The following is a 12395-nucleotide window of genomic DNA, read 5'->3' as shown; positions in this document are numbered from 1 at the left end:
CTGCCTAGAGGGGACCTAGTATTAAAACACTCCGTTCCCCACTTTCTGCCGAATTCTGGTGTAATAACTTAATATAGTAATTTTTTAAGTAATATATCTCAATACATACGTGAGTTCAATTTTCTGTGCGGTGTCTAGTACGTATACCAGATCAGTCTCGCCCACGTATACCACAATGAGTGTAGTTTCGATATCTTTTTCACTCATGCCGTCGATTAAATACTAAAATATTTAATTAAAATATATTATTGTGAACGTCATTACCCCATTGTTTCGTTTCCTCTAGCTATCCATTACTTGAGGCCGTCATAGGGTCTCGTTGTAGATATAAATAATAAGTAATTAATGGAATTTCATAGACCATTTTATCTTATTTTTATTTTTATTCATGGTACAAATTGACTTCAATATTTCATTGGACCCTCCAACCTTATTTAACATTTCATAATTGAATTAAGAACTTCGATCGAAACGATACATTGTGTTGGAATATTATAATTATTTTTATGAGGATCTACCTATATATTACTGGAAACATAATTTTAATATAACAGATATATATATAATTTATATATCTTTTATATTCATTATTTAGGAACAGGTGCTTAAAAAGTGCCTTCAGTTTACATTATTCAACGCCGTTGCGTCGAGTATTTTCACTTTAAGTGTTAACACTTTGCGCAGGAAATTCTGGAGGCATTGCGTGTTGAGATGGAACTGAACGCCGCACTTTTCCGCGACACCAGACGGAAGAAATTAAAATATTAAATATTTCTGGGAATCGAACCCACAACCGGTCGCGTTTACAGTTACACTATTGTGCCCCTGTACCACGACTGGCCTCAAGTTTTTCATTTAATGGTATATCGAGCGACGTAAAAGAACTACCTACCTTAAGAGTAACCATAAGATAACTCTCCTTATCACGTTTAACGGTTGGTATTCCGATAACAATATCACTGTACTTCCGGTCAGATTGCATGTGGTAAGCAGGACGTAAGGCTGACGCGTCGTTCATCAGATGGGGCATGATTTTTAAAACGAATGAGGCCCGCATCACAGGTGGCGAGCGCGTGCGCATACCCAAGGCGGCTCGCATGCCTGTACGAAATTTAATACTTTATTATTTATATGTCTTTTTTATATATTAATTTACACACATATTATATTTATCTATCTACAAAATAAAAGAATCTTCGATCTTCATTGAATTGTACTCGTAGTTCGCATAGCTGAGTTACAGTCGCAAGATGCATTTTCTTACGGTAGTTTGTATTAAAACTTTTACAAGTAATATTTCAGTAGAAAACAGCTAATATGAATTCAGAGAATTTTTTATTTTTCCTTATATTATGTATTATGTGCAATGAAGACTAGGGTTAATTATCAATGAGATATTTCTTGTCAGCCTTATATTGCTTCAGCATGTAATAGTGTTGAATAGGGAAATTTTATATAGGACAACATTAGATAAAATAGTTAGTAAATGATTGTTGATATAGTATACCTGAGACTACACCTTAATTAATAATAGTAGAGTTTCAAAGCTAATACAAAGAAAACTTCTTTTTTTTTACTTTATAGAGCTACTTTACAGATTTGAATGAAATTTTTTGTTGTATCTTGCCTAGACCTAATAAGTACTATTAGGCCTGAGCAAGATCTCTCTATATTTAACAACAGAACAATTGTAATTCGTACAGGCACGATTATTACATCAATCTTTTTAATTAAAAAAAAATATGGTTTCGAAAACCTTAATACTTAAAAATTTCTATCTCAAAAATATATAATATTTGGCCGAAAATTTTAGATGTAGTTTTTATGCTAAAATCGAATTGTGTAATATTGTAAGAAATCGATCTTTTAAAGATCAGTGTTTATTTGTTAGATAGAACGTTATCATATATATAATAGAGATAGAAGAACCGAGTGTCTTAACACTAGGTTCCCTCTGCCTACCCTGTTGTGTGCAGTAAGAAAAAAATAGAGTTCATAACAACGTTCATTTAAAAAAAGATAAACGCCAAATTAGAAAACTTAAAATAAGCATGGCTAAGAATTGCAATACGCGTCACACTTTTATTTCATACATAAAGCGTACCGGTCAGATTTCTTAACTTCGCTATTATTTCAGGTTTTAAGATGGCGCTTTTTTCATTGACCCTAATTAGTCCGATAAACTTGGATACGTTGAATGTCATTTGTGTACTCTCCTGAAAATAATCTATATTTAATATTTTGCAAATATACGAGTATTCCATATATAATTGAAATCGCAAGTAATTTGTTTTTTAAATAACTAGTCCGTCAAATTTAACTTTAATTAATATTCCATCCTCACGCTACCGGACTAGTTAAGTCTTACTTGCAAATCAATAATTTCCTCATGACGGACCAAATAGAGACTCTCCAAGAAGTCCATCCTGGCTTCGACCCTGGTGAGGTCTTGACGCGTGAGGATGTTTCTCGTCAATCCGCCTGCAAACAAATGTGAGTCTAAATATTTAGGTTATTACAAGTGACAAGTAAAACTAAAATATATGATAAAATATATAAATAAAACTATATCTCTAAAAACTAAATAAGGCAAAATTAGATGATTTTAATGAATTACTTTTGATTTTAATGAATTAATTGGTGTTATTGGCAAGTTTTATGGCTGATATTTAGGTAGTACTTTAATAGAGGTTTTTTGGCATCAATATATCGAAAAATTGAAATGACTGTATACATATTGCCTTATCAGAGCGGAGAAGTTAAAATATTTTAAATTTAAATGAATATTTCCTCAGAATGTGGTTCGAACCCACTATACAAATCGCATGAAGTTAATGTTAGATACCGATGCTATTATGTTTTTTCACCTGAGCGGGAATCGAACCCACTACCTTTGACGACAGACTCTGTATGTTTATGTATATAAATGGGTACCACGCACATAAGAAGCTCGCTTGTTCTATTTCTTGATTTAAATGCTGTAAATCACGCATAGCTATTAGATTATAATTATCTTCTACATATTTGTGAATGACTTTGTTCAAATCTTATATTTATATGATAAATTAATGATTTACTTGCCACATTTACCTAAAAATTAAAACATTTTAGTAATTTTGATTCATATCATATAACTTGTACAAATACTATGCGTTCATCAGCTTTAGACTCGTTGCAATATGACAAAATCATCTTCTCTCTACTATATCAAGCTATGTTACAAATGTAGAGAAATATTTAAAAGTCATCTTCACCTTTGCTGAATTCTTCAAAGGATTTAGGATATTGATATTTTTCAAAGAAATACTATTTTGACATTTTATTTCTAATGTAATAAATGGAGTCGTATATTAATTATGTCATTTAATTAACAAAAAAGTGGTGTCTGTCTATTAATAGCTAAAGCTAAAAGCTCCAATACGAAAGCAGACGTAAGATTCTAGAAAGCTATAAAGAATCCAGCTTTTTTTTCATACATCGCATGACAAAAATAAATGCTAGATAGACCGAGCGGGAAGCGGATGGGTCCGAAGAGCTGAAGATCGAGTGTGGTGGCAAGAACTGGGAAAGACCTATGTCCAACAGTAGACAATCGATGGCTGTCGATGATGATCATACATCTCATATCGTAATGGGTATTGATGAGAGATTACTCATGTCTTTGTTTTACAATTTCGTCAAGTAACAGAGAGTGGAGTGCTCTAACTTGGTTCTGTACATTCTTTGTGTTGATTTGAAAGTTCAATAAGCGCCGTAACGTTCGTTTGAAGGTACAATGCAATTACGAAATTATTTTTTTTGATATAATTCTGATCTCAGATTTTTTTTGCTAATTTTATTAACTATAAAGAATTGCAGATTTTTAAATATTTGTAAATATTGGCCTAATGTACGTAATCTGGTTGATATGCAGTAAGCAGTAGCAAAGGCTCACTTGAGTATACAAATGATATCTACACAGTACCAGCGCGGTCGCTACCCTAACGACATTGTCGATAGGTAGGTAAATAGGTAATCCTTCGCTTAGCTTGTTGTTAACTTGAATAATACAAAATACATCTGGAATTTTATATATTTATATAAAACCTTTTAGGATTTATCTGGAATTTTATATATGTAATGTTAGAAACTATTGAAAATATTAAATAAAGTGGGAAAGGTAATGAATTAAAACAAGGCTTCAAATAATTATTAAACAACCAAAGGGAATTATCTAGCAGTCTAATAACAATATCTGGTTCTAAAGAATCCATCGGGCAGAGTGACGTTAGCGATCCTTTTCTTTCGGTCGCCGTTGACAGCCCATAAAAGTGCCAGCCAGTAATTAGAGTCGTCCTTATATAACCTCTATGGTCATTATTTCTAATTATTTCTAACACGGCCTCTCCTGACATGGCAGCGTCCCGATGCCGTCCTCTATTTCATTAGAAGGATCAGGTCCATCAGTACTAGTAGAACTCACATTATCAGTTTCGTTATGGTCTGTAATATGAAATGGAATTAGTTATTTTAATAAGTAACGTTAATTAGTTTTAAGTATAACTGTCAGTTTATATCTGAAATCTGACCTTGCACATGTATCTTTGAACTTTCGTATTAAACAACGACACAAGAATGAAAATCAAATACGCGTGGTAGGATTTTACTTCCGATCTCTTCTCACGCAACCGGATACTAGATGCATTAGAATTACATCAGTCTCTTGCGAGTCAATCCGACACCTACAAATTAAATATTAACTCAGAAACCAAATAGAAATAGTAGGATTTTGCATCGGATCTCTTCCCACTCACCCGAATACTAAATGCATCAGGATTTACACCAGTCTCTTGTGAGTCAATCTGACACCTACAGAGGTTTACAGTAACTAAAAAAATGCAAAACAAATATAAACTGTAGACTTTGGCATCAGATCTCTTCTCACCCATGTGAGTCACTCTGACACTACAGAAGTAAGACCGGACTTACTGGGTCTCTAGTCAGCCTGGGCCCCACTGACGCAACCACATGCCTCCTTACTAACTTTTAGTTACCGTACACACAGCACTGCGCAACACACACTAACTAAAAATTACATAAGCACCATGTACAACAAAAACATGGTGAGTACACAAATAGTTTGATACATAGTCGAGAAGAAATAGATACTAAATGGGAAAGCTATCAATCAAAGAAAGCAGCACATGTATCTGGTGTCCATTTTCCTCGCCATAATACCAGCCATGCATATCATACCATGTACCTAGCAACGGCTATTATTTTATTTTGTCTCGGCCTAACCTGACCACGAGCAAAAGGATGTCTAATCTTTACAGTTATTTGGTAAAGTATGTAAACTTTATCGATTTCGTCACACCACGTGTGGACGTCATGAATATTGGGGCAAAATCGGAAACATAATATTGGTTTGATCTCACCGTGAAAGAGTTCACACTTCAAGTAACCGCTCAGCTATATTGCTCGACTGGTGCTTATAGTCCCACGGATAACGGCAGCTCTGCGTTGGCGTTGTGTAGGTTGATGTCGATGGTGCAGGATCACATTGTGCCGCACCCAGCACTAACACGAAGTCAGACTCCGCGGCTTTATCTCGCGAAGTGATTGAAGTGAGTTAGTAGGGAGGGAGTTCGCGTACAGCGTCTCCCTCCAGTTTTGCAACGTCAACTATCAGAAGACATTGCTATGTAACTCTACCCGATTACCCAAAAATATTGGAAAGATCAGGAATGGGATGGCTTAGTAACTAAGGCTTCTATCCCACTTCTGATGTTAGAAACTATTGAAAATATTGAATAAAGTGGGAAAGGTAATGAATTAAAACAAGGCTTCAAATAATTATTAAACAACCAAAGGGAATTATCTAGCAGTCTAATAACAATATCTGGTTCTAAAGAATCCATCGGGCAGAGTGACGTTAGCGATCCTTTTCTTTTGGTCGCCGTTGACAGCCCATAAAAGTGCCAGCCAGTAATTAGAGTCGTCCTTATATAACCTCTATGGTCATTATTTCTAATTATTTCTAACAGTAATATATATATTTTTATTTCATCTGTAGACTGTAACGCGACGGTTGTAGGTTTGATCCCCACTCCGGGGAATTAATTATTATTTATTAATATTTCACCTCTCAGCAGAGACATCGTGTCTCATCCATGTTGGATGAGGTTCCATCTGCCTACCCTGCTTAATGCAGGATACAGCGAAAATGATAAAAAAAATGTATATGGAACACATGAAATTTAAACACTTTCAAATGATCTACTAATGAAATATTCGTTGTTTAAAATAAATAAAGATAGCTCGCAATATACATACGATGTCAATCCTCGGCTGCCTGTTTTCACGTTTTCACGTTTCACCTTTAATTTCCGATCTACGTGCACGTACTACTGTATGCATGTATTTAATGAAATTCAATATATGTTCGGTAGGAGCCTTTGACAAAATGCGAGTAAATAACCCTTTGTGGAGAGCACGGACTGAACAAAGCGACTGTGACGGCGTGCGTCCTTCCACTAGTTTATTGGGTGTGGTCGAAAAATCACTTTCAGTTAATTAAAGTTTTCATTGAAAAAGGTTGTATCGATTATATTGAAATATAGATATTGCAAAATAGGTTCAATGAATTAATAATGTTTTTTATTATTTTTATTTCTACTTCACGCTGTATTTCCCCAATAGCGTGGTAGGCAGAAGAGAGCTAGAGTTCCCGTTTACGTTCCCCATTCTCCGCCGGATGAGGCATAACGTGTTGTGTAAGTGGCGAAACTCAACTCACTTAAATAAAATATAATTCATACATTAAATAAAATATAATTCATTCCCCCAAGTTTGAATCGAACTCACAATCGTCGCGTTACAGTCACGATTGTGCCACTGCGCCATGACGGCTTCACATTAAATACTTTTAATAGCGATTAATAATATTAAAAAGCAATCAAAGTATATCACAGAATATTTTTAATTGCAAGTTCATGTAGAAATTGTTAGCGTGACAAAGGAGATTGTCCAAATGCCCAAACTACGTACCAGGTACACTATTAGCAAAAATTATGTTTTCTTGATGTGTATTTACTATTGGTTTTAAAAGCCGTATTTCAATACCATTAAAAAGAGAAAATATATAATGAACAAGTTATGATGTATGATTTTATTTTTTTAAAAACTTATGTTTACATACCTTGATGACAGTAAGAGACTATGGTGACAAGAAGCTTTTTCATATTTTCAAATAAACAGACACAGACTTATTATTTTGACTTAAGCAAAATCCAATTATAAAAATGACGATTAAATAAACAACTATATAAATACTTTTTGTTCTTCTAGGCATTTAATTAAAATTTGTTTTATTTTCATGCTTATTTAATAACACAAAGCTAATTAGTGTCTAAAAAGGTGAAGGGGGAGTCTTGACGGCAAGGGGACGCCCCTTCGTTGTTTTAGGATTGCTTGTGGAACTTGTGAAATTCAAGGTTAAGATTCCCCATACGTTCCCCAGATTTCGCCAAAAGTTGACATTATGTGTGAGGATCGGAAGTCAACGCAGCGCTCTGTTTACCAGAACGGATTTTTTTTTCAGAATCAGTCTTTGTTTTGTTACCAGAGCGAAGAAATGAAAATATTGAATAATTAATTTCCTTTACTGGGAATCGTACTAAACGTCCGGTGAGACGACCCCTACTAGATGGACCGATGACCTATAGAGTTGGGCGGGAAGCGGGTGGGTCCGAAGAGCTGAGGATCGAGTGTGGTGCGGTGGTGTGTGCGAGAATTGGAGCAGGCCTATGTCCAGCAGTGGACAATCGATGGCTGTCGATGATAATGATGACTGGGAATCGAACCCAAAACCGTCGTGGCTTACAGTTACACGCTTCTAGCCCGAGGCCACGATCGCCTCTATGAAATTAAGAATGCCTTTTATTATTTTGTAATATTTAAAAGAGATTAACATTTATTTCGAGCGAAAATAATACCGTTAATACGCGTGTAACTTTCCACCCACCTTCTGTTGTCTTCACAATCCGTTAATTACATAAATCCTAAACTATTTTTAGATTTCATAATCAAATATATTCTTATAATTTATATATATATACCTATATAAACAGGTAAAGCAAAGACTAAAATATTCGACTGAAAATTTGGCATGTAGCTTAGTTAGAGCTAAGTCAAATTCCTTCGGGAACTACTTGTCTCTAATATAATATGCGTGTATATGTAATTTATACATTCAAATGAACCTTGCTCTTGAATAATGTTGTAGATTAGTAAAAACACCATTAAAATCAGCGTAATTATAATAGAAAATGACTTTGTTTTAATTATATTAATATAGTTATATTATATACCAGTAATTTGTTTATTTGATCAATAAAATTGAAAATATTGTTGCAATTGATATCATTCTCCTTTGTATATAGGTATAATGTATTTTAAATGTATAAAGATAAATTCACAACTAAAAAAATAAAAAACAAATCAGCTTCACGCTGTATCCCGCACACAGCAGGGTTGGCAGGGTAGTCTAGTGTTAAGACACTCCGTTCCCCACAGAGCGAACAAATTATAAATAAATAATAATTCATTCCCACGAGTGGGGGATCGAATCCACAAATGTCGTTACAGTCAAACCCTTGAACTGCTGCGCTAAGACGGCCTCTATGTTATTCACAATTACTGTTATAATATAAATATGAAAATGTATATTAATAAGAAAAAAAATCGATAACTGTAGAACTCTACACTATGACATAATATAAACAGAACAATGGCTATTGTATAAGTTGTAGTTCGCTTGACATTTTCACTTGTATTGCTCTCATTTGAAACGGTTGAGGTATCGGCAACTGATTGAAAAATGTAAGTACATTGAGGTTACTAGGTTTCGGTGTTCTGGGAACCTGGGAACCTAGAGTTAAAACACGTTGTCAATTTTTCGCCGAATTCTGTAGGCATTGCGTGTTGAGTAGCTGAGCTCAACTCCGCGCCTCGCCTCGACACCAGAGCGAAGAAATGAAAATATTAAATATTTGATTTCCTCGAGTGGGAATCGAACTTACAACCCGTCGCGTTTACAGTCACGTTTGTGCCATCGACTAGCTTCATATATAATAGTATTTTATATCATTAAACATATTTATTATTTAATATTTCAAGGTAGACAAAGACGGAATATTAAATACGTACACTGTAACTTCTAAGACATTATAAGCCGCTTCGAGCTGCTCACGTTAAGAAGCTTTGTGAATCTCCCTATAGATCTGCTTGTTATAGCAAAACTGAAAACCGAAGTGGCCTACATATATCAATACAGATTTCATAGTAATATTTCCAATATACAACTATTATTTTAAAAATTATATTTCGACGGTACCTAGGTAAAGTATCGAAAGTGAAAAATTACATATTTGTTTAATTGCTGTTTTGAACTACTAACAAGGGGTAATTTTGGATTATATACACGTTTAAAAAACGCATAAATAAAACATTTTTTTGTAATTAAAAAAACAAACTTATTAAAACTACACATTTAGTAGTTCAAAAGAGCAATAAAAACATTTGCAATTTTTCTCTTTCGATACTTCATTTAGAGACCATCTACTTTATAAGCTTTTATTTTTTTGTATTTTTCAAATCATTTAAAAAGAATTTTAATCAAAACTACAACAAGAACGTCAGGATATATAAAACTAATAAAAAAAAGCAAGTAATGACGTCCGTAAAAAACTTAATTACTTGTGTTTGTACTTGTATGTTGTATTTATACAGTAAATAATTATATTAAATTTCTTTTTCAGCTCCAACCTGGGTGTAATGGGGTAATCAGGGAGAACCTAATGTCAAGACACTTTGTTCTCCGCTTTCTGTTGGATCATTTATGGATGGATGGATGGATTACTGGTGGATCTAAACGACGCACATTGTCTTTCTAGAGCGAGAACATAGAAATATTTCATGTCCACGAGAGCATCGTGTTACAATGACATCATCCCAATGCACCACTATATGAATATATAGCCTTTGTTATATTCGACAGTGGAAGAAGACACCCTCATCTATTTGTTAACATCTACTCGTGAATTACAGTGACGGCTTGTTTAACTTCATTTTAAATCCACTTGCTGTCTTATTTAGTTTTCTACTTTGTGTTGTTGAAATTTAATAACTTTATATTGTGTTTATATTGTAACGTCTATATTTTTCTTTATTATCTCAGTAGGACCCAGGTTATTTGTGTCTACGATAGGTTAAAAAATAGAATGTCATACATGTTTCCATAGTTATTTACAAATTTATCGGAACTAATCGTCATATCAAGATGATCTTTTTTGATTAAATCAGGTAGGTATATTCTAAGTTATGAAACCGTCCAAATTTTATCAAAATCGGATTAGTAGTTGTTGAGATATGGGTACCTACGTATTTCTGGATTTGTATTATATTCATATCCAACTAATTGACACGTATTTGTAGTCAGATTAGCATTTAAAAATTACTTTTTATATTAAATAGAACAAGGGCACTTGTTGCCGTAGATAATTGAAAAGCTGAAAGTAGCTACTAGCTAGTAGTAGCCTAAAGTATTCTTTCTTTCACATTCATTTTAATTATAAAAGCAATTTCATTCAGAATTAACATTAACAGGAAGCAACTTGTTACTTATAAAAACTTTTCTCACTTTAAAATGACTTCCTTCTAACCAAATATAAATGTTGAATTGTTGTTGTTTTCTTATTTTGTGTAGGTAGGTTCTTTATTAATATTTGGTATACGGATTTTCTAAATTTAGAAAAATAAATACCTATCTCAGTTATCTAACCAATATCCTTTGTGACATGAAGTCAAAAATGACTTTGTTTTAGTAACAGATTTATGGAATGTTACTATATTTTTGCTGTTCAGTACAAGATTTTTATTAGAGGTTATTCACTCTTATATATAAACAGTCAAGGAAGGATATCAACACAAAGTAAATGAAATTGAAATAAAAAAAATATTGAAAATATAAGGTAAATAACATTTAAATAATACTTACTGATGGTGATCAAGGACATGGTGAGAGCCACCACTGCACTGAGGAGCACCACAATAATATAGCCGGTACATCGTCTGGGTATGCTGTGGCAGCGACAGATTCTAACGATCCTGATAGCCGCCTCCAACATTCTGGATCTGAAAATAATTGATATAGTTAATTGTGATTCCTTTGATAGAAGGTGGCTAGGCAGAGGAAACCTGGAAACCTAGTGCTAAGTCATTTCGTTCCCATTAAGACACTTCCGTTCCCTAATTTGCGACAAATTCTGGAGGCATTGCGTGTTGAGTGGTGGAACAACAACGCTGCGATGTACTCTCAACACAAGAGTGAAGAAATGAAAATATTTAAGTTTAATTTCATCGATAGAGAATCGAACCCACAATCTATCGAGCTTATAGTCACACGCTTGTGCACCTGCGCCGCGACTGACTTCAAATAGAATAAGTTTATAACAATACCGAGTCGAAATTAAAGATTTTTCGTTTAAAATTTAAATTTATTTTAAAATTTAAATATCCAGAGTGCTTATATAATTTTAATCCTTCTTGGGTACACATATAAAGTGCAATACCGAATATATATTTATAATGTCTCTAAAAAGTACGCAAATATAAGCCAGTTGCCTCAAAATCATAGATTTGGCTTTTAATGTAAATATTTAGCTACATAGTAATTACATGTGCGCTGAGGTTACTTTTAAAAATTGTCTCTCACTCCCATCAAATCTAATGAAGAAAGTTTACATTATTAATATATTTCATCTAAACGTGATTCCAAGTAATTTTCAAGAAAAAATATCAAATAATATTTATTTTTATTTCTGTACTTTCTCTCTCGAGGTACAATAACGTGGAAAAAACGTGATATTGTCCTTATTTGGAAAAGCTAAAAGGCGTAAGCTGAAATGCGTGTAGTGTAAATTCGATATGACAAGTAATAGAGATAGATCGATAAACTATCTATATAAAAGGCTTTACTTTACCTTCGAAAAAAATCCATCATATTAGAAATAAAAAAAAATAAAGGTAGTTTGTCGGTGTTGTCCATTAGTCCTCAGTTCGATTCTTAGCTCTTACAAGTTCTATTTTACTTTTATACGTGACGTCCTACTAATATTGTAAATGTGAATGTAAGTTTGTTTGTTTGTTACGCTCTCGCGCCAAAACTACTCAACTAATTATCATTAACTTTCCACACATATTCTTAGAGGTATAAGAAAGGACATAGGACAGTTTTACTTAAATATATATTATATTAAAACAGTGCAGTACAAATTCTAAACAATAAGGGGGTTTTCCTTTAGGTTTTCCTTTAATAACTATTTATTGAAGCGTACATTATTGTAACATGATAA

At 33.5% G+C, this 12395-nt stretch overlaps 1 protein-coding gene across 1 annotated transcript in view; it reads right to left on the bottom strand.

Moving 5' to 3' along the window:
• Positions 1-12395, bottom strand: part of LOC146526861 (alpha-1,3-mannosyl-glycoprotein 4-beta-N-acetylglucosaminyltransferase A-like) — a 37806-nt gene that overhangs the window by 7612 nt on the left and 17799 nt on the right. The window contains 5 exon segments of the mRNA XM_085205785.1: positions 110-222; positions 893-1101; positions 2105-2216; positions 2369-2481; positions 11039-11175. Coding sequence (XP_085061911.1) covers positions 110-222; positions 893-1101; positions 2105-2216; positions 2369-2481; positions 11039-11175 — 684 coding nt within the window.

This window comes from Heliconius melpomene, chromosome 21 (assembly GCF_056956725.1).
Source record: "Heliconius melpomene rosina isolate 202511_hmr_F chromosome 21, ASM5695672v1, whole genome shotgun sequence".
NCBI classification, from domain to species: domain Eukaryota; kingdom Metazoa; phylum Arthropoda; class Insecta; order Lepidoptera; family Nymphalidae; genus Heliconius; species Heliconius melpomene.
This window is presented reverse-complemented; position numbering and strand designations above follow the sequence as displayed.